The sequence below is a fragment of the Onychostoma macrolepis genome, chromosome 11, assembly GCF_012432095.1.
Source record: "Onychostoma macrolepis isolate SWU-2019 chromosome 11, ASM1243209v1, whole genome shotgun sequence".
Taxonomy (NCBI): Eukaryota; Metazoa; Chordata; class Actinopteri; order Cypriniformes; family Cyprinidae; genus Onychostoma; species Onychostoma macrolepis.
In genome coordinates this window covers 10,364,811-10,388,810 of record NC_081165.1, presented here as the reverse complement: position 1 = coordinate 10,388,810, position 24,000 = coordinate 10,364,811, and the positions used below count along the sequence as shown (strand labels likewise).

General features: G+C 40.6%; 1 protein-coding gene across 1 annotated transcript in view; it reads right to left on the bottom strand.

The window, feature by feature from the left end:
• bsnb (bassoon (presynaptic cytomatrix protein) b) overlaps positions 1-24,000 on the bottom strand; it is a 98,604-nt gene that overhangs the window by 14,331 nt on the left and 60,273 nt on the right. The window contains 2 exon segments of the mRNA XM_058791672.1: positions 457-6,732; positions 7,327-7,761. Coding sequence (XP_058647655.1) covers positions 457-6,732; positions 7,327-7,761 — 6,711 coding nt within the window.

Genomic DNA, 24,000 nt, shown 5'->3' with positions numbered 1-24,000 from the left:
ACCAGCTGCTGACAAGCCGGAAGACAGCAGGGCTGACCCAGTATGCCTACACTTTGTGCCACCCTCTAGCATTTCTGAGGCTTTGCCAGATATAGCAGTTTTTCTGCGTGTGTGTGTGTGTGGGTAAAGGTAAAGATTAAGCAGGGAATGAATGGCAAATTAAAAAATACATGGAGAACTAAATAACTATATTTATTTTATAATATTTTATTTATATTGCTTTTCATGTGAACAGATAGGTTTGGTGCTGTCCAACCTACACCTTATTAAAATAAAACAATTGTTCACCAGGAGTATTAAAGTCTATACAATTATACATCGCTGTGTATAAATATAGTAATAGTGGGAATTGAATTTAGTGTCTGAAATTAATATTTACAAGCTGTAGTTTTGTAGTCAACAAAAGAAAACTGTATAGTAATTAAATTTTTTGCAAGTAATGAAATGATTCCATACCTGGCTTGCTGGGCTGGTTTGACTTTGGTATAAGGAGAACTTGGTCTTGGCTGGGTCCTCTGATGTTGGACTGAGAGGCTTAGGATCTGACATGGACCGCTGAACACTCTTTATGGGCCTCGGAATAGTCTGATGCCTTTGTGGTGACTCTGCAGTGAAGGCTTTTTGTTGGGGAGTCACATGTGCCTTGTTAAGCTTCTCACTAGAAGTAAAGGTAGTCTCCAACATACGATGGGGAGACAATGGAGACACTGGAGAGTACAGCACTTGTGGAGATTTGGGAGGCTGTCGGGAAGGAGATTCATTTTGCTGCTGAGCTTGCTGGTATCCAATTTCTAATGGGTCTGGCTTTCTCCTTTCAAACTTGGTTGGCGTGGCACCAACTAATTGTAGACTTGTGGAATAGGGACTAACAGTAGTGGGAACACTAAGCTGAGGAGCAACAACTCCTTGGGATTGTGCCTCTGGATCAGTTTGACAGGCTAAACTCTCTCCCTTATGGGTTCTTTCTGGAGCAGATATGTAGTGAAGAAGTTCAACCTTTGATGTTTCAGCCATGGTAATGTGGATGGCTGGAGAGATTCTACCCAACTGGTCTGACTCAGTCTGACATGAGGAGTCATTGGTGGTCTGAATGGCAATGCTAGATTTAGATGCATCACTCTTAGTCTCTGCAGTTGGTTCAGAGTGCTTGGAGTATCTTGAACGTCTGCGGCGTATTGGCTGACTGTCCCACTCACCCTGGTCTTCTTCATCTGTCTGAACGCTGCAGTCAGCTATACGTCTAGTTCTACGACGACGAGACATGAGTTTATCTTCTGTGTCTTCATCATCAGTTTGGACACTGCAATCTGCAATTCTCTTGCATGACTCATCCTCTGACCCATTCCTCAAACGAGGCATAGAGTTTTGTTTCTTCATAATCCGACCATCTCCCTGATCTTCACTATTTTTAAGCGACATCTCTGAAGAAGAGCTTGGCAAAGGCCTACTGGACACCACAGCCTGGACCACCTGCCCATCAGCACATGGCAAGATCTGCACACTCTGGCCCTCTTGTGGAATAATTCTACCACTCTGATCATAGATAATTGAGATGGTTTGTGGTGTCGTTCCACCAACCATTACACCTTGAATAGCCCCTTGAGCTGTTGTAGCTGCTGCTGCAGCAGCCGCCGAAGCTGCTGCTGCCTCTGCTGTTGCAGCTGCTGCTGCTGCTTCAATGGCTGCTGTTTTCTGCCTCTTTTGGTCTTCAAGCTGCTGCTGGAGTTGCTGTTGTAGGGACTGAATGTGGTCTAGCTGCATCCTTTGCTGTGCCAACTGCTCTCTTTGCATCACAAGCTGGGTTTCCCTTTCAGCTTGTTGCTGCTGAATAACCTGCTGCTTGATGGTCTGTAGCTCTTGTATCTCCCGCTGCATGAGCAGATGTTCTTTCTCTCGGTGCCTCTGGAGTTCCATGCGGTCCCTCTCCAACTCCTCTTGTAAACGTAGCTGACGCAATTTCTCTAACTCAACACGTTCTCGCTCTAGCTGCAAGAGCTGCTCCTGTTGTAGTCTCAATCGTTCCTCTTCTTTTTCCCTCTCAATATTAGCAGATGTGGTTATTGTGGTACTGGAAGATGCATCTGGAAAAACTCTAGTAATTGCCTGGGACTGTTTTTGTGGCACTGTCAATTTTTGAGGTTGTGTCTGGCTTTGAGTTTGAGTTTGTTCCTGACCTTTGACCAATGACTGTGGTTGAGTTTGGGGCTGTATTGGGAGTTGTGTTGTAGTACCTTCTACTGAAATATGAGACAAGGGAGCCTGTTCATTTCCAACTGATTGAACTGGCACTGTACTAGTATGAGCTGGTTGTACACCTTGCAGACCCAAATTTGAAATAGGTTGACCAGTTTTAGGTGATGCAGTTGTTGACATACTGCCAGGTACTGTAGGCTTTCCCAAGTAAACTGGAGCTTCCTGGGATGTACTAGAAGGTGGCACATTTCCTGATGAAGTATCTGGAGCTGTTACTGAAAATCGATTTGGAGGAGGATATCTGTAAGGTCCTTGGGCATTAAGAGGCATTCTTGGGGTGACTTGAGGCAACCTGGTGAGGCTAGCCAGAGGTACAGCAGTTACACTGGCTGAAGGGTAAGATCCGTATACTCCTCTTAACATGGGATTGAGAACAGGGGCAGGCTGGGTGGTGATTGGCAGGGTGGAGGCTATTGGGGTGTTGATAGTAGAATATATCATGCCATCAGCTGTCCTTACAGCAGGGGGGTACAAAGACCTTAGGCTAGCTTGTCTAGCATTGATTAAATTTGTAAGTGTCTGACCATGTACGGTTGGTCTGCCATCAGGACCATACAAGAGATTGGCTCTAATAGATGCTAGGCCTTGTTGAAGGTTAAGTCTTCCTGCAGGGCCTGCTCTCCCAGCACCATACTGCAGAAGCTCAGGATTACTGGTATAGCGACTACCAAACTGCTCCATGGAGTTAAGAGCAGCACACATTCTGCTAATCTCTCTGGCTGTAGTGGCACTATACTGTGCAAGATTGGATTCTTGAAAACCACCAAGATCACGTGAAAGATAACTATACTCTGCATTTATATTGGACATTGAGCCATATCTTCGCAAAGGTAATGGTGGAGCCGAATCACCTCCTTGATGGCGTAGATCTGTGTAAGACCCATATTGGGCACCCATTCCAAGATATCCTGGCCCATAGGCTTGCTTTATGGTGCTTAAATCCACTGCTAGGTCCCCAGGGTCAGTCCTCTGATAATATTGGACACTTGAACCTGCTAAATTGTTGTCTGACATTGATGGTGGAAGTCGTCCTGGAGGAGGCAAGGTAAAAGATTTGCGTTCATCTGCAGATGCTTGTATGTTTACTGTTTGGTAGCCATCTTTTCCAGGTTGGCTTTGCTGCCCAGGAGCTTGGGATGGCTCTGCAGAAGGATCTGATGCTGCTGTTTTACCTCTCTGAGCAAAAGGGCCTGAGCAACTACCTGCAAATGGCAAATTGTAGACAACGTCACAGCAAGCTAACTGATTTTCTGGTTTAATCTGTCCAGTGAGATCTAGAACTTCTACTGGTGGTGGAGGCGGATCCTCTCTTTTAACAAGCTGGGTCACTGTACCTCCTTGAGTGCTATTCTCATCCAACTGCACCATCATTACCTGGGGCTTTCCTGTGGAGAGATTCATTATAGCAGGCTTATTCTTTAGTTCCAAAGCCACACCACCATATATGTCATGACCAAGTGTAGGGGTGGTAGACCCAGAGCATGATAATGTTGGTGGAGGTAGCGGTGATATCTTGGGAATAGAGCTAACTGCTGTTTGGGTCCCTCCACCAGTGTTCTGGCTTACCACCAAGTCCTTCTTCAACAATATTGGCTGCACTTGATTAGCTAAGTTATACCGGGCAAAAGATGCATTTTGTTGATGCTGCTGGAGCTGTTGCTCAAGGAGCTCTTGTTGCTGCTGAAGCTTCTGTTGCTGCTTCTGAAGTTGCTGCTGTTGAATTCCTAAATTTTCCAGACAAGCATCAATTTTTGGAATGGATGGATCTGTGATAATTGGCCTGGTCTGGGTCAGACAGACTGCAGATCCAACTCCTTGGCCAAAGTCAACTCTATTTTGTAAAGGATCTCCGTAAACAACTGGTTGTTTTGGCTGTGATATGAACATGGATGCTGCCACTGTCACACTTACAGTTGTTGGTGTAGTTGTTGACACCTGAGGTTGTGCCTGTGCATTTAGATTCATAATAAGAGGTTGTACAGCAGTATGACGGCTTGGTGGTGTTTCTGCATCAAGTGAGTATCGACGTGTATCAGAAGCTATAGATGTTAAGTCCATACCCTGGTCTGTCATGATAATTGGGGCAGGCTTCATTGGTGCTCTAAGATCCACTATATTACTACCTGGACCAACTGTGCCTTGCTCTACAACTCTTGAGGTACCAGGTACTGTGGAGATTCTACACAAGGATATGTTTCCCACTGGAAGAGATCCACTACTTTGGGAACCAGCAGTGGTGGCAGTGCTCACAGCCACGCTAACTCTTTCTGATATCTGTGTCCTTTGCAAACTATGTTGAGGTGATGGGTGAGCTGGATATTTCTGTGGTGATGTGGGTGACTTTGTTGTTGCATGTTGAGTCTGATAAATTGGCTGTTGGCTGTCCTTTGTTGGTGAGGATAAAGGTGAGGTGGAGGAATTCACTGTCACTGGTTTGGTTTGACTGCTAGTTCCTGATCCCAGTGTAATCACCATAACAGGGGAATCTTGGGAGGACTGCTGTCTTGAAAGACGTGGTGCCCCAGCTCTATGAGGGATCTGAGAGGTCTGAGTAGGTGCCACTGTAGAAGTTGTACAAGGTGCAGGGGCACGTGTTGGACTTTGTGTGGGAGAAGTGGAAGGGGATGTGGAAGGACTTGAGCCTTTAAGATATGAGAACATCTTTGATGTTAAGGAGGATGCTCCAGGATCTGGCACTTGACCCTGTACTTTCCCCTGAACACCAGGTCTTCCTTGAGGCTGTGTGGGAGCAGGCTGCCTAACTTGAGACTGTGGGGAGCCAATTACATGGCTTCCTTTGGAGGTTTGGTTGCTCATTCTAACTTGACTTTGTTGTGTAGCATGCACTCTTTGTGTCCCTCTTCCTGAAGGATCATTTCCAGAGAATGAAACTGGAGCTGACATCTGGGTAGGACTTGTACCTGGACTCAAAGAAGTTGTTCCAGAATCTAAATGATGTTTCTTGTCTGTTTGAAGGACTCTTTCCTGGTTTTGTTGTCCTTGTCTTCCTGGAGCACGTTGCTGTTGCTTTTGCATCATTTCTGCTTTTCGCATCATTTCCTCATAAACCTCTTCAGCACTTTTTAATGATTTCTCTGCAGCAGATGGAGAGACAGCAGAAGTTTTCTCTGTTGGAGAGTACAAAGACATGAATGTAGGTAGATTATATTCACTGCCAGACTTGTACAGCTTTGAACCCATTTCAAATCCTTCAGCTTCTGAATCCATGGAGGGAGAGTATTCTGAGCAGGATGATCTATGTAGTTCTTCCATTTCAGCAGCTTGTCTGAGTTCCTCTGTTGGTGATGCATCTTCAATGGGTGAAAGGTTACTAGGAGGTGTCTTCGACCTCTCTCTGCGTCTCTGTGCCCTCAGTTCCTCTTTGTCCCTTTTAGTTTTTCTGGCTGTACTGCGAATCCTTTGCTGCTCTAAGTCTCTCATCTTCTCCTGCTCTCTCAGAAGTTCCTCTTCTTCTCGCAACTCGTCTTCTTCTGAGGAGTCCTCAATGGTGGGCAGTAGTGGACCATGGGATCGATGCCTTGCTTTTCTTTGCTGCTTTGCTTCCTCAAGCCTTTGTCGTCTGCTAGGACTGCTATCACTATCATCTTCCATTGATGACACAGAGGTTGGAGAAGTTCCAGAGGTATAACTTGGTGTGGTTGCAGGGAGGGTTGATGAGTATTCTCCCCTTGACCTTTCCTCAGGTGACCCAGTAAGGCTTTCCATCTCAAGCTCAGGCTCCCTGAGGTCATGATCTGTGCTGAGTTCCATGTCACGATTATAGCTATTTGTATTATTTAGTTCAATAGTTTTAAATCGTCTTAGACCACCTTGTGAGGCCATCATGTCATCCGCTTCACCCGATTTGTAGCTATCAGTGCTTTTAGTTTCTTCTTCAAAACTGCTAGATTGCTGCGTCAGGCGACGTCTCTCTTTTCCGAGATCTCCGCTGTGTTTATGGCTCCTTTTTGTCTTCACGTGGCCCTCAACATCTGCTGTGTCTTCCTCATCTGCACTCATTTCCAGAATCTGTCTCCTCATGAACTCCTCATCAGTCAGGTTTTTCTGTGACTTCTTCTGTCGGGGTGGTAATGGAGAAAGGCCACTTTCACTACTGTCTTCGACATAATCATGTCGTAATTTACAACTGAGATCATCCGATGCTTCCTCATCAGACTCATATTCCTGATCTTGTGTTATAGACAGAGATCGAGGTCTCTGCTGTTCTGCTGTGTCTCTTCCATCACAATGCTGTCCTTGGTCAGTGGCTGTATGTGATTCCAACAGAGGTCGCATCGAACTTTCCAGTTTTGTTAATTCAGATGGACTGGGGGGGCTGCGTTGGTCAGAAATCCCCCTCTCACTGAGCTTCATAGAGTCCTCTTGGATCAAGCCAGTAATCTCACTCTGGGAGCTGGATATACCATCAGAGGAGTAGCCTGTATCACTCAGGCTCTGTGTGCTAGACTTGTTGGAATCCTGTAAATGCAGAGGACACTGCATTAGGTCATAGGTCATATGATGATTTAAATTATACTGAAAGATTTACAAAGCCAACTAACACATAAAACATTGAAAGTTCATTAAGCACAATATACAAAACATGCAAATGGCACACATTAGACAAGCATGCAAAACCTGGAGGGGATGTGGTCAAAAGTGAATCTAAATCCTGAAAATCCTAAAAATTGTAGTAAATGTAAAAGTATGCTATAAATAATACTAGTTAATGATGTAAATAAACATGGCATGCATATGTTAACACATGATAACTCTGGAAATACTTATAGAGTATGTCCCATTAAATGGTTACATGAGGCTATTTGTAACTTCAGTTCTTTGTAATGGATAAGACAAAGTTTACAAATGATGTTGACTCATCACTGTGCTCTTGTAACCATCAGGCACTGGAAATAGTGATTAGCCACTGAGACTGTTAATTTTTAAACCGGTTTTGAGTACAAATGACATTGGTTATATTATTTTACATATAACATTCCCATCATAGAATGCTGAAGTGATCTGTTATGAAGGACAAAGACAGTGGTGATGAGGACACGGAGGGCCACTCACGTCATCGTGTTTAGATTTCTGCATGCCACTACTTTTCTTCTCATCTTTTTTATCCGATGTTCCCTTTTTAGACGTTGCTTTGATGTCCCCCTCTTTTTCTGTTTTGGGCATAGCTTGTTTCTTGTTAATGCCTTGATCTTGTTTTTGTGTCTCAGCCTTAGTTGCAGGAAATTGTTGAGAGGGGCCCCTGGATTGTGGCGCCCCTTGCTTTACCGGAGAAAAAGGACCACTTACTTGGGCACCAGGTGGCTTTTGCTGCTGAGGGCCGGTAGGTCTCAGTGCAGCTTGCTGACTGGGCCCTCGCTGCTGTTGTTGACTGGCTGGGCCTGGTAGTCGGGGAGATCCAACGGATGATGGCACAGGAGGAGGAATATCCCCTAAGCTCCCTGACATTGCTCTCTGGGTCTGGCATGTCAAACACAGCCATTCTTTCTTCTGAAAATGAAAGGAAAACATGTAATAAGTACAAGGAAACAATTGAGATATAAAGGGGGAAAAAAAACTGTAGACAAGGTTAAAGTGTCAATAGCCAGATTACATGTGATTTATCACATCACTCGCCCTCACTGGCATTCTCTTGCACTCTCTCTGCCTTTGTCACACTACTATTGTAATTCAAAAGGGATTTGGTCAATCCGAGCAAGCAAGCATAATTGGGTCCTGGCCAAGACTGTGACCTTTTCTCAAAGGCCTTGCTGACTCTCTTCAAAGCCACTGTGTTTAACACACCCAATTATTTAGTCCAGTAAGACACACAAGCTCAGAATGATGGCTGATACCACACTCTTAAAAATAAAGGTGCTTTAAAAGGTTCTTCACAGCGATGCCATAGAAGAACCATTTTTGGTTCCACAAAGAATCATTCAGTCAAAGGTTCTTTAAAGAACCATCTCTTTCTTACCTTTTTATAATCTGAAGAACCTTCTTTCACCACAAAGAACCTTTTGTGATATAGAAAGGTTCTTCAGATGTTAAAGGTTCCTTATGGAACCATTTAGACAAAAAAAGGTTCTTCAATAGCATCGTGAAGCACCTTTATTTTTTAAGAGTGCATTCATAGCAGGAGGCTCCTGTGTATTCAAAATCACAAAGCATTTAATTCAACACTTTAGGAGTGTGAGACTATAAACACATGATCATTAAGAAATCATTTTGCTTTTGAATTTGGATCAAGAGCTCACAAAACATTGGATGAATCACATATCAGCTTTTCATTTCTAGAACAAAATACATGTGGCATATACTTTTACATACTTCCACCTCCCACACCCAGTTACACTTACACACACACACACACACTCACTCACAGTCACACAAATCATGTTGGCTGTTATGTATGTTTTGTTGACCTTGGTTATTTTGTATTTGATTTATCACCTGTAAATAGTATATCTGTTTGCATAATAAAAATAATAAAAAATACAAATACATGTGGCAAACACTTGCTGTGCAGTACATAATCTATAATGGCTATATAAAATAACAAAATACCAAAACTTGACTTGGCAGGGCGTAAAATGCGTTTTAAGCCCTGTGTAGAATTAATACCTGCTGCACCATTTGGGTGACGAGTGTCTCTGGCCCTTCAAAGTCGGGCTCAAATACATGTTCATCTACCCACCCAGGAGGAGGCCACACACACCAAGGACAAATTTAGAAGAGATTCTGGTATACCCGGTATTTTTGGCTGTATTGATGGTACTCACATGTGCATTCAGGCACCATCTAAAAACGAGTACCTTTTTGTAAATAGGAAAGGCTTTCACTCAATCAACGTACAGGTTGTGTGTGATGCAAACAAGAAATTAATAGATGTGGTGGCGCGTTGGTATGGGTCTGCACATGACGCACGCATCTTGAGGGAGAGTGCACTGGCACAATTGTGTGAGGAGGGGCGGCTTTCTGGCATAATGCTTGGCGACAGTGGCTACCCTTTGAAGAAGTGGCTGATGTCACCTGTCATGGTACCACAAACGGAACAGGAAAGGCAGTACAACTATGTGCACTCACAGACGAGGTCGATCATTGAGCGCTGCATAGGAGTGCTCAAGCGCAGGTGTGTGGTTCATGTTTAGTTTAAATATGAAGCTGCCAGCCCTTATTTATTTTAGGTACCTTAAACTGGCATTGATTATTAAAGAGTAATCTATAGTTTATCCGTGCGGGATAGCTACTGCATTTTCTTCCTTGCAGATTCTACTGCCTGAACAGTGAAATCAGGATGGAGACAGAGAGGGCATGCATCATTATATGTGCAGCAGCTGTGTTGCACAACATTTGCATAGACAAGAGAGTGCCTCTTCCTGCAGAGGATTTAGGACCAGTGGAGGCAGAGGTGGAACACATCAGGGAAGACGCAGAAGAGGATGTGGCGGCTCGTCTCATCCAAAGCAATATAATTTGGCTAATCAGCTTGCAAAAGATAGGGCTAATATAACATATAAAGATCGTATATTATAATGTATAAAAAGAAAACGAAATGTATCTGCTTTAAATAAATATGCACTTTATTTATTTATTTTTTTTACATTTCAACATTTGAATTTTTTTCTACTCTCACAAAGCATAAGCAAAGTAAATAAACTAAAGCTGTACAAAATGATTGCTGGCATGTAAAAATAAATAATTTAGCTATTGATTAAATAGTGAGTTATGAAATAAAATTATATTTGCTGATGCAGATTTATATATATATATATATATATATATATCTATCAAGATGTGTTTAGGATTTAATTAGGGATTTAAAACATACAGAACATTTCTTTAGATCAATTATTTAGATGTTCAAAAACACACTCGTCATTCTCGATTGTGTAGCTGGCCCTTCGTTCTAACAGCTGGATTTCTAAGGCAAGTTTCCATTTCTCTAGCTCAAGCTTCTCCTTTTCTACCCTTAACTTCTCTGTCTCCATCTCCACTCTCATAATTTCTTTCTCCAGTAACACAGCCTGAAGATCCGGTTCCCTTGTCCTTCGAGCTGGTAATGCTGTCATGTTTTTTGGAGCTGTCCGTGGTGCTAAACGCGGATTGGGATTATCTGCAAAAGTTGAATGCATTATTAAAATACAATTTGCTTCAGAAATTTGTGTAGGTTACTCCGTAGTCAGTGTAAACAGGTCTATATCCTATAACTATTTATTAGCCTACTATTTTAAGTGATAATGTTACCTTCATAACTGGTGTCTTATGAATCATTTGACATGGAAGAAAAACGTACGTCCTCTTCAGCTTCAACTTGCTTTTCTTTCGCTACATCTGTGTTGCCTGCACTAGTGTCACAGCCTTTTAGACCAGTAAAAGCTGGCGAGTCGTCTCCAAACACATCCATTATAATGGTGCTGTAGGGTGAGATTTTAGGAGGGGGTCCTCCACCCGTTGGGGGGTTTTTGAGCAGACTAGAGTCTCTCCTGGCTGCCTGAAGAAGATCTTTCCATTGTTTTTACTTCCTCAACTGTTCGATTTCCTAATCCACCCTCAGCTTCATTTACTGCCGCTGTTATCTTTTGACAGATGCCTTGTTTTTTCTTATTTGTTACGGAATTGTTTTGTTTGCATATGAATATACTTACTGAACAGTTCAATTATTTTTCTTGTTTCACAATCTGAGTAATTTAATTTTCTTCTTTTTCGGTTCAGCAGCCATTTTTCATTTATTAATTGGAGCCGGCAAATTCAAGTTGTAACCATAGTAACGCGAATGGCGTCGTGTCCGCAGTCTACACTAAAGCTTAGCTGCACCTAGTCGTAGTTCTAAATGGTGCAACAGGTGTAAATATTCATCGGAAAGCTGGACGTAACTAAGTCCAACATAGAGCTTACACCCAACCTTTTTACGTCCAGCTGGTGCAACCGGGCCCCAGGAATATACAAACTGACATCTAGGACGGATGACTTCATAGAGAGTGATAAACAAAAAAAAGATTATAGACACTGATAGTATGATCTCATAAAACCAGTTAAACCCAATGCTTAATTCATTGCTAGATTAAATATAAAGTAAAAAAAAAACATTTGCATTATAGTAAAACTCACTACAGCAATGAGCCAGTGATTCCTTCTGCAACATCATAGAAAATATTCAGCATAGCAGCAAAAAGTACACCGGCATAAAATAAAACATCTACTGAAAGTTAATCTCTTTTATAGCCATCGGTCTACAGATAACTTCAAAACAAAGAACACAAAAACCATTCAGAAATACTGTTATAAGAGACTACTGAAGTTCTCACTAAGTTTAATGAGTCTCATGAGTACAGCAAATAAACAGTAGTAGTTCTCTTAGTACTAAATATAAAAAAGATCATTTTCAATTTGCTGTGCCCCTCTTTTCTTGATTTTCCTGTCAGACTTCTCTACTTTCACAATACCTTTTGGAATTATTTGCTGAGATTTGTTTCTATTCAGTGATTGAGGTTTGGTGACTCAGATTGATGTACAAGCAGTTGCATGTAGATCGGGACAGAATCCCATGGGGTGTACTGCTTGTTGATCTCTGGTGCACAAAACATACACAAATATGCCACAAACCTGCATCAGAAATTGCTCACTTATGTAAACTGGGCCAAAATAGAAGTCATCCTCCAAAGGTGTGTTGGATGGTTGCTGAGGCACTGCTAAGCAGTTGCTAATGTTTCTAGGTGGTTGCATATTGGCAAAAGGCAAAAAAAACACCACCACCATTTTCTATAATATTTTGGTCCCTACATATGACTGGGATGCATAAGTGGAAATCTATAGGATTTTATGCTGAAGTTAAATACAAAGGTTTTGGGGTTCTACGAAGTAATGGAAATAGTAATAAGTCCTAAATGTATAACTTACATACAAATTATGCCATTCAAATCTCCAAAGCCAAGCTGTTGAGTATTGAAAAAATCTCTTTGTGGTAAGTAAACAGCTCTGCTTTTAACAGAATTCAGACAAAATGTATGTGCACAGCTTTTCTTGACTGCTAGAGCGGGTCAGGATGAAATCTGGGGAGAGGCTGAGAAAAGGAAAGGTTCTGCCATGCGAGACAGACGCCTTTTCTTTTTGATTCTACGTCCCCCCCCAGTGCTCCACACTGAAGCTAAATATAAACAGGTGCAGCGTTCACTCAATGCTTGTGCAAAGCTCACAAAATGCTCTGCCATCTGTGCCTTTCTGCTTTTATATGCTGTGTTGAAGTGGAATGGACGTTGTGTGAGTGTAGTCATTTCTGAGGTGTGCTTTTAGCATAATGAACAAAGCAGAGGTAATGCAGTGTGTGCTTGTGAAGAAAGCCCAAGAAAAGCCATAACTGTAATTTCAAAGCGAATGATGTGTGAAAGCTGTGACTCATTTGGACTGGCTGAATTTACATGAATGGTTGATTTCTAAAACACAGTCTTATTTTGCATTCAAAAATCTGAATGTATGACACCTTTGGCTTTAGAGGTTAATAAATAATGGTTTGATAAAATGAGAAAGGCCTCTGAAATAGAATAAAAAGAATAATGTTAATAATGTAGTATTTTGTGTGTACATGTGAGTTTCGGAAAGCATGGAAACCACAGATGCAATGTCAGCTCTTACTGGACATGAGACAATCAGACAATTCTGGTTTGATTTGCAATTCAAAGTCAAATCTCAGGTTTTAGCTTTCGAGTCTCAGGTAATGATGGAAAAGACTCAAGTTACAAGGCAAGACAAGTCAAGGCCTAAATTCAGGCCTTTTAGCCTTAATAATAACTTCAATGTATATGATCTGTGCTAATCATGCAGATTTTTTAATGAATCATTTATAAAAATTTTTAAAAAAAAAGGTAAATCTACATAAGTAGTATGCAATTTAAATGTGAAAAAAACACATTTAAACAATTTAACTATCAAAAATTCTACTGGCATATTGGTTGCCAAAGAATAACATTAGGATGGTTCAACTTTATACCAATGCACTACCCAAGTATTTAGAAAATACCTGGATTAATGGGATCCAAGGCCAGTACAGTTGCTCTAAAATAATATTCAAGATAGACTGCTAACTACACTACTGTGAACAACAATAAATGTTTGCTGACATTATTTAGTTAATCCACGGGACCTGAATTAGCTAATTGCATACCCGTGTTACTGTCTGTTTGTCTGTGATTTTTGCTCCTAGTTCACAGCGTCTTTCAATGTTGCCATCAAGCAGGTGCAGACTTGACTGTTTTGCTTGCTGGGATAAACTTTGCATTCAGTAGATTTCGAATGTTACATAAACCACTTTCCTAATAAATCGCTGCATGCATCTGAAAGTCTCAAAAATTTAAGTCTGAAAAAATTTGCCAGATCAAATCAAAACCATCTACATGACTACTGTAATGTCTGTTTTGGGTTTTGTTTCATGTTCATGTTTTCATGTCTTTTATTTTGGAGTTTAGTCATGTGATTCCTTTGCCCTCTTGTTATCCTGCTATTGGTTCTTTGGTTCACAAGTCATGTTCTCATTGGTTGTCTTAGTCATGCGTCCTGTCTCTCATTGGTTGGTTCTTGTCATGTGACCTGTATTGTTTGGTATATATAGCCCTCATGTAGCCTTTGTCTCTTGTCGTGTAGTGCTGTGACGGTGGCACCATTAAATAATTAATTAATTTGCTTGTTTTGCTTGTTTTACGGAGAGCTTGTATATAGAGGCCAGTAAGACACTATTAACTACTGCTCATCCTTTTAATTACACAAATGTCTCATTAAAAATGTCTAAAACTGACGAAACTGATCCGAGATCAGGTAAAAACCATAGACGCTGGTTCAATGGTTTGCCGCTGGAGGGCGATCTCAATGAACGTGCATGATTCACGGGTTTACAGAGTTTCGAAACAGTTATGACATAATGAAGCCTCGTTCAGTGAAATCACGTGACTTTGGCCGTTTAGGTGCGTTCAACTTAGGTGCGTAAGCCTGCTAACATCACGCCTGCTATGCCAGAGCCTGCTAAGGTTACGTCTGCTATGCCAAAGCCTCTTCACGTCATGCCGGCCAAGATGGCCGCCACGCCTGAGTCCCTGGCCATGTTGGCCACCATGCCTGAGCCTTGTCACATCACGGCCGTCACAAAAATTTCCCCAAAGGATTTTTTTTTGGGGGGGGGTGCTATAGGACCCAAGCTCCTGAGGATATGAGCTTGGGAAAGGACTGAAAAGACTGATTGCTAGTCTGATTTTAGACGACTTCTGATTTTTTTAAAGTCGACTTTTATGTGAAGAAAGTCGATTCGAAGTCAACTAGTCGCTGATGACGTTATTAATGAACAAATAAGTCTGGAGCTGTGGCAAACACCTTGTGCACAGCTATGGCATATGACTCAGTGCCGCCCACATGGCTATTGCTCCTATAACAGCTCATTTTTATCAGTTCTTTTGTCTTTATATTCGTTATATTTCTCACCGATTTCTGCTTGTTCTAAATCACATACAGATAAAGTTGCACAGTAAAGATTACATTCATATGAATGCATTAGTAAGAGCGATTGCGTGTGTGAATTAATTCTACCTGGCAGCTACTCTCTACTAGTAATGAAGCTGTGGGATTTAGTTAATAAGAAATATATGCTTGAACATTTCAGTTTCTAAGCTATTTTATTGATAAATCGCAGAACAGTGTTGACAATACATTTCCGCGCTGAACGATTCTGTGCGCACGCGATCTGCGCGTGATGTACGTGCTACTGTCTGAAGCCTATGTGTGTGCGTTACAGAGCAGCAGCGCATTATATTAGAATGGCGATTAACTGACCTGTACTATAAGCTGTTTAAAACGTGCATTCTCCCGTTCAGTTTCGAGCATCCAGTAATATAATCACACATGTCTTGTGGAGCGCTTTCAGAGTATGCATTTATTTGTCATTTTAACTGTTTGGAAACGGAGCTTAAATGTGGAAGTCCTTCAGAGATTTCTTATATTGTTGCGCCCTCTATAGGACCAGCGACTAGACGACGTTAAGCTTAAAGCGTCATGGCAGAGCATTAAAGTCGACTAGTCGATTAGTTGGTGCAACCCCTTGTCTGCCCCAGATGTGGCGGCATCCACTGCAGAACCTCCCGAGGTGGCGGCATCCACTTCTGAACACTTTACTTGTCCTATCACGGCCAAGGAGGCCGTTCATGAACTCACTGCCTGCCTTGTTACAGCCGTGGAGGCCGTTCACAAACTCACAGACTGTCCTGTCACGGCCAAGGAGGCAATTCAAGAACTCTCTGCCTGCTCTGTCACAGTCAAGTGGTCTATCCATGTCTCTGGTTCACCATGGATTCCTGCTCTGCTGGCATCACCTTGCCTTCCTGCTCTGCCCGGCTCCGCCACGGCTCCATGCTCCTCTGGATCTGATCCATGGCCCAGGTCCTCCATTGTCCCACTGTCTGCCACTGCTCCACGGCCTAGGTCCACCATTGCTCCACAGTTCAGGTCTGCCTCTGCTCCATGGTCCAGGGCCTCCAGTGCTTCACGGTCCAGGCCCACCTCTGCTCCGCAGTCTAGACCTGCCCTTGCTCCAGGGTCCAGGTCCACCACTGCTCATGGTCCATGGCCCATGGTCTTGCCCACTGCTTCATGGTCCAGGCCATGATTCTGAACCTGTTCCCCTGCATGGGCCTGGCCCTCCATCCCTCCCCCAATTCCACCTCTGCTCTACAACCCTCCTGGATGTTTTGGGTTAATGTTTTAGAATGGGTGTTTCTCTAGGGCGTCAGGTGCCCTCTTGTTATCCTGCTAATAGGCTTGTTCGAGATGAACTACATGGCAAGAGTAGCCGCTTGCAGTCGGAGACGTCAAGTCGGACACTTTCTGCTCCCGGTAGTGACGCTCGCACGGTGTTTCCATACTCTTATCACAGATAAAGTGAATTAAATGCAATATTTGTCAAATACACAGAAACGTTCTTATGAGCAACAGAAACACTTTTTATATACTGCTTAATACAGCACCATCTGTTCATGAATAAAGTTCAACATAAACATACTATTTAAACATCAATAAAGTGGGGGTATATAAGCTTTTATCAGTGTTTTTTTTTTAAATTGACTCAAGATAGTGCGACGTACACTAAAAAAGCTTTTACTGTTATAAAAACAGATTTGTGAGCATTATTGGAATTGAATTGTTAGAATAAACACGCAACACACCTCGTGCTTGTCATCACAGAATCTAACCAATGAGAATAAAGTGTGTCGTCATCAAGGCTTTCGCACCTGATTTTGAGCAACTGCAGTGCCTGACCTACGCGGCTGGTCTCGTTTTGCTCTCGCGCTACTTTGATTGCACATGTGATCGTAAGGTGGCTGCAGCACAGATCAAAGTCAGACAAATGTTCTAACCAGAATGCATTGCTTTTGTCAGGCAGCAGCCGATCTTTGCAGTGCTGCATGAAGTCGAACAAGCCCATTGGTTCTTTGGTTCATGTGTTATGTCTCATGTTCTCATTGGTTGTCTTAGTCATGTGTCTTGTCTCTCATTGGTTGGTTCTTGTCATGTGACCTGTATTGTTTAGTATTTATAGCTCTCATGTAGCCTTTGTCTCTTGTTGTGTATTGATGTTGTAACCTGCTGTCGGTAAGTCTAGTTTGTTTATGCCAAGTCAAGTCAAGTCTTTTTGGATTATGTTTTGTCTTTGTTGTAAATAAAAGCTGCACTTGGGTTCATCCCTACACTCACTTCAGTGGACTAATGTTACAACTGCTTTATATTGCACCACAACGGCTTGAGTCTGCCAGTGCTGGGAGAATCAAAGCTACATGTCATCTCACAATAGTAATGCGGCATTTGTATGGCATTTGTAAATAAATCATTTTTAATACAGATAGGGAAAATGAAGCTCTGCTAGAAGTGAAACCACAATGGACACTTCCAGTGTAGACAGCTTCACTGACTATAAAGGGATCGTCTTGAATTTTTACACACCACTCATGTTCAGTAGACACGATATACATCTCTCAGATTGAAAGTCTTCTCCCCTATAAAAAATATCTTCATGTAAATGATCACTGTTAATGATTAGCATATAGTTTAGTTTGTTTTCTAAAGCATCCTCCCTCCTGTTACAAAAACATGCCAAGTACTGGTCCCTATTCACAAACCATTGCACGCAGCTCAGCAAATAAAAAGACAGAGGTAGAAAAATGAAACGCGAGAGATCAGAGTGTTACCAGATCAGTTTGTAGTCATTTAAACTCCGTAGAGAAGGGCAGAGAGGTGTACAACTCTTAAAAGATTTACTTTAAGAGATAGTGGGTGTAAGGCCTTAGCCTTTGTAGCTCTTTACATAAAACTCTGCAGCTCAATGCTCAATGGGAAAAACACACAGGCCACATAATCAATGTCTTAGAGATTGAGGGGACAGAAAGTGAGAGAAAGAAGTATGAATGTTTGTATGTTTTATGTGTGCAAGCAGAATTTATCACAGTTAGGAAGGTTTATTAGAATTGATTATACAGATTATGAAGCAAGACACGCATTGAAGGTTTCACTACAAATATTAACAGCACCCAAATGACAAAAAAACTCCACACATGGTGTTTCTTGTCACTCTTTCATATCGACATCCAAGGAAAACTCACACTTTTCCTCTACCAGGCTGTTTGCTGCAAGCTTGCCAGAACTGATGCATTTTTACATACCCAGTAAGTGTAGTCTGCACAACTGACTGAAAAGAGCTGCATTTGTCTTGCCATGTGAAATGGATTCTATTTGTTTATAGCCTACCTTGTTTTTCCATTTTCTACAACCACATGTAATGCCAAATCAAGCAATAAAAAAGTGCATATCACAGATCAATTCACTTGGCCAAGCAGGGAACAGAGTTGGAATGGCAATAGAATGGCTATGTTTTTGTAGCCACTGATCTGAGAATAACTGCGTTTAGGAGAAATTCAGACAAAATATATTTGCATTCATTCATTCAGCAGACACTTATCCAAAGCAACTTTATAAATAAGTATACAACATTCATCTTAATATCAATAATGAGAGTGCTAACAATACTGCAAATAGTTTTTGCAATTTTTTCAAATAAATATAACGTAAAACATTTCAATAGAGAATTGTTAAGTGTTCTAAATGCAACTCTCAACTAGTAATGCATCAGTAAATGTTGTCATCTTGTTAAGGGACTGCAGGTCAGACTACTACAGTTATTGCAGGACATTGGGGTGGCATGGATTACTCATGTGGGCTGGTAGCTCAAAGGTTATAGGTTCAAACCCCAGAGGGGATGATTTATGAGCTATAACCACTCTGCCCTTGCTCTGAAAAAAAACAACAACACACAAGTCACTTAGGATAAGTAGTGTGTGCTAAATATAGAATAATAATCAGTGTTCCTTTTTTTGGGAACAGAAAGACATAAATTACATTTACATATAAGTTAAAGTTAGAGACTGTGATATTCAAATTTTGAGGTTTGACATTAAAATATTACAATCACAGAAGTTTAACTTTCATGCCTGAGCTTTTCAGTCAAAATGCAGCAATTCGTACATTTATTGCAGACAAACAGAGCCATCTACAGTCCAACAAATTAAATTAGCTCATCTCTGTGAATACAAGATTTACATAAAACAATCTCTTACATAACCTCATGATGGCTGCAATGCTTTCTATATCAGAAATACAGACAGTGATTATGTCCAGAATCCTCAAAATTATGCAAAGGCTCCAGAGTCTTTTAAAGAATTAAACATAATTTGATATAGTATCAGAGATATCTTGAGTACAGTACATTCAAATAAGATTACATTTTTCTTTTCATCTGATTAGACAGCTATGAAACATGCCAGACTGTTTAAAGTAATCACAATAAATCTGTATTTAATTAGTGGTCACGACTACTGCTCATAAGCATTTTGAACAAACCAAAGTTTTAAACTTAAGTGCATAACTCATCCCACACTGTTTGTGGACAGTTGTTGAGAGGTGTGCTATTATTTTTCTTATCAATTTGACTTACGGTTCTAAGGTAATAAAAATCTGGAGAGATGTGAGCCATAGCTACAAATTACAGACTTCGAGGGCCTGTAGGAAGCCACCTAACAACCACCCAGAACACCCTAGCAACTGCATAGCAATGCCCCAGCGATCAGTAAGATTTTAAGTAAGAAATTAGTACTCAGCATTAGTATTCAGCAAGGATGCATTAATTGATCAATGTCAAGACATTTATGATGCTACAAATAAATGCTGTTCTTTTGAATTTTCTGTTCATTAAAGAATTCTGGAAAAAAAAAATTTCAGATAAATATTAAGCAGTACAACTGTTGATAATAATGTGAAATGTTTCTTGAGCAGCAAATCAGCATATTAGAATGATCATGTGAATCTGAAGACTGGAGTAATGATGCAGAAAATTCAGCTTTTCATCACAGGAACAAATTATATTTTAAAATATTTTAAAACAGAAAACAGTTAGGCCTATTTTAAATAGTAATGATATTTCACAATATTGCTGTTTTGACTGTATTTTTGATCAAATAAATTCAGCCTTGGTGAGCAGAAGAGTTTTCTTTCAAAAACATTGAACATGTAATTTGCGTCAAACAATAAAAAGTCTATTCTTTATAAATGCGTATATTATGAAGTTTGATGATATGAGCCAATCAGAACTCATCTCTGGAATATAGAACTGCGCGTTCATTAAAAGAACAATAAGAGATGCCTCTCCACAGGTTACAGGAAAGAAAAGGGTTAGCTGGATTGATCCACACAGCGAGTTGTGCTGACTTACCCTCTGACCAGACACCTGCAGATCAGCATGAGCTGTGGTTACATGACAGTGGTGGTACATAACGATGGTACCATGTGACATGTTACATCTCTGACCGTGTCTTACTATGTGAATATTATGCTATCACAGTGGTCTCGAAGATCATTTTGATGCCTGTCAGAGTATATGCTTTGGTAAAAATTTATTAATATAATATAAACTAATATATATATATATATATATATATATATATATATATATATAACAGCAACTTAATATTTATATATAAAGTATTAATAAGCTAAAATAAGAATACTTTACATATTTGGAGTGAAAAAAGGGAATCTAATTCAATAAATTTTTTATTGAAGCATAAAACAATCTTCAATCCAGGAGAGTATACTAATATATTATAGAAGGAAATCCAACCTCTGCCAAGCTGTGGTTCCCTTGTTTCCCCTGAGGAGGGCACCAGAGAGAGCACAAACCACAACACATTTAATCACCTCCACATTGGAGCACAGGTGCAACCACATGCTCATACTCGCCGTCCACACACTCACTCTGCTCTGCCAGAATTCCCATTCGCCTGTTGACACAAAGAGCCACATGCGTATGCTTGCCACTCATGTCTCGGCAGGACGCTTCCATCCCTGCTGACAGCCCACTGGGCACAGGTACTCATGCTGAGACAGGAAATGTCAGTGCTCATTAACAGCCAAGACACACCCACTCACCATCCCTACACGTCACATACCTGACCCTGACCGCTGGACTCCCATCATGCACTGGATCCCTGGCCGCCTATGCATTTAAACTATTTTGTTCTTTATTAATCAGCTCTGACATTCGAATACGCATTTAGGTAATGCAGTCTTATGTGGCATCTCTCTCAGGGTTTCTTGGGCCTGAAACTAACACTTCGTTACTCCTGCCAACAGCATAAATATTATATATATATATATATATATATATATATATATATATGAAGTTGCATGTGCATTATTTCATCAAAAACAGCACATAACAAATTGAACTGTAAAAATATTGAACAGTACAGTATTTCATTATAATAAAATATTTTATATAATAATAATTATTAGACGGATAGAAATATCAGCAGAAATTATTATATAGATAGAATGACAAAAAACAGACAGATGGACTGATAGATCACAAACAGAAAAATGATAGATAGATAGATGGTAGAATGATCAACAGACAGTACGATAGAATGATAAATAGAAAGACAGAACGACAAAATGATTAAAGAGAGACAGAATGATAGAATTCTGTATAAAATGACAACAGAAAGATAGAATGACAGAATGAGACAGACAACACTATACTGATAGCATGATGAAATGCAAGATATAGCTATAGAATGACAGATATAACAATAGATAGATAGATATGGTATTAGACAATAGGACGGTGCTACAGTATATAAAACTGGCTTTCTCAGCAACTCTCGCACTGATTTATGAATGTTTCTCACATGCATGTGCATTCATCTGTCATGCTCTGCTGTATGATTATGTGCACGCATGCATGTGCATGTGTGTGTGTCAGGATGGTTTTGCAGGGCAAGTCAAGAGATATGTGGGTTAATCCTGTGGGACTCCTTCAATGGGCCACGTGGGACTGCACACACACACACACACACACACCAACACAGATCCTCCGGGCCTGCTGCCCTGAGTCTGAGCCTGCACCGGATTACCGAGAGTAGGAAATGAAAGATCATCCAGCATAAAGGCACTCAAAGAGCCCCCATTCAAACTCCATCAGAGAAAAGACAAGGGGGAGAGAGAGAGAAAGATCTGGAGAGAAAAAGAAAGCCATCTGCGTGTGCATTCGCATCCACCTGAGCGAAAGCACTGCAATGCATATGTTACAGTAATTTGCTCCTGTACCGCCTCACTATCCATTAATAGCACTGGGATTCATTCACTGCAACATAAACCTGTGAGAACTGAATTCTTTGCTTGTTGCATGTAGAGAGTCTCAACTGAAGCTCCTGCAGCACCTGAGGCTAAGAAAAGACTTTGAATTGTGTGGGTAATTGATTTTGCTGTATATTAGCCTTAGAGAAGCAGTGATATTACGCAACGCAAAATAATAGAAAGGAGGAACTTCTGAGAGAGCAGTCAGTTAAGACATGAAGAGATTTTGTCTGCTTTAGGTATTCTCCCAATTACATATCTAATATAATAAATATTTGATTTTGAATTAAAGGAATAGTTCACTCAAAAATTAAAATTCAGTCAATTTACTCACTGATATCAACTTCACTTTCTCCTGCGAAGCCCAAAAGATGATGTTAAAGAGAATGACTGGCTCAATCATCATTCACTATCATTGTGTGGAAGAAAAATGCAATAAAAGTGAATGGTGACTGAGGCTCTCAGTCCCTAATATTCTGTCTAACATCTCCTTTTGTGTTTCAGTGAAGAAAGAAAGTCATACAGGTTGGAGAAACATGAGGGAGAATAAATGATGACAGAAATGCCATTTTGGGGTGAACTATCCCTTTAAGCGGTGCATTCTCCCTGATTTATGTTTTGCATTACATTACAATTGTCCTATTATTCAAATTATTCTCTAACTTTTCTGGCCAGTCAAAACTGTGAAAGAGAGAAACTGTCTGGATATTTGAAACAAGACAACATGAAAATATTAAAGGAATAGTTGAGTCCAAAATTTAAATTAGCTGGAAATTCACTCACCCTCAGGCCATCCAAGATGTTCATGAACAGATTTGGAGAGATTTAACATTATATCACTTTCTCACCAATAGATCCTCTACAATGAATGGGTGCCGTCAGTATGAGAGTCCAAACAGCTGACGGCACCCATTCACTGTAGAGGATCCATTGGTGAGCAAGTGACGTAATACTAAATTTCTCCAAATCTGTTTTGATTAAGCAACAAACTCATTTTAGGTTAACTATTCCTTTAATAATGTCTTATTTTGCACAATTCTTTACATTATTTCAAAGAGAAAATGTTTGTTTTCTTATGCTGTCATCAAAATCCAATAACTTTCTCTGCTTCTGAAACATTCCTTTTCTGCTGATGTAACCAACATCACATGTACAAGGAAACATTACACAAATATTTGTGCAGTTTTACCGACTAAGGAAGGAATAACTTAAGGTTGTCAAAGCACAAACAGAAATCTGTTAACTGCAATACCATTTATCCCACAGTAGATATCCAGTATTCGAGTGGCCAGAACTGATTTACATTATTTACAAATGAGAAAGGCAAAGAAACATGACATAATAATGATGTGCAAATACACAACAAATTAAATAAATTACCATTATTACAATAAATATAACCATTAAAAATGTTATATACAAAATTTTAAGCATAATTTATTTCTAGCCAAAAAAAATCATTGTGATCTGCAGTTACCGTGATATACACTACTGTTTTTTTTAAGAAAAATACAGTAAAAACAGTAATATTTTGAAGTATTTTTACAATTTAAAATAACCGTTCTCTATTTGAATGTTTTAAAATGTAATTCATTGCTGAAATTTCAGCTGTCTTCAGTGTCACATGATCCTTCATTCGTTTTAAAAAAAAGTACTGACTCTAAACGTTTGAATGGTAGAGTAGAATTACTTCTACCGTGATATTTGTTTGTTCTGCCCACCTCTACTTTAAAATAACAATGAAGCCCTATCACACACACACAAACGGGCGTGAATAGCACCCGCGTGTCGCTGCAGGATAACAGGCTGTCATCAGCGATTAAGCCGGTGCGAGCTAGCGCTGTTAGTCCCTCTCAGGGCCAAGCAGGGCAGGGTCATGTATTTGCGCTCTTTATTTACGGCTTGTGTCGCTGTACATCAGTCGTTTCAAAATGAAATCACACAGACGCTTGGTGACAGACAGGGTGTAATGGCAATTACAACACACACACACCGCAGACCATATCAAATGTTATCTGTAATGAAGTAAGTGCC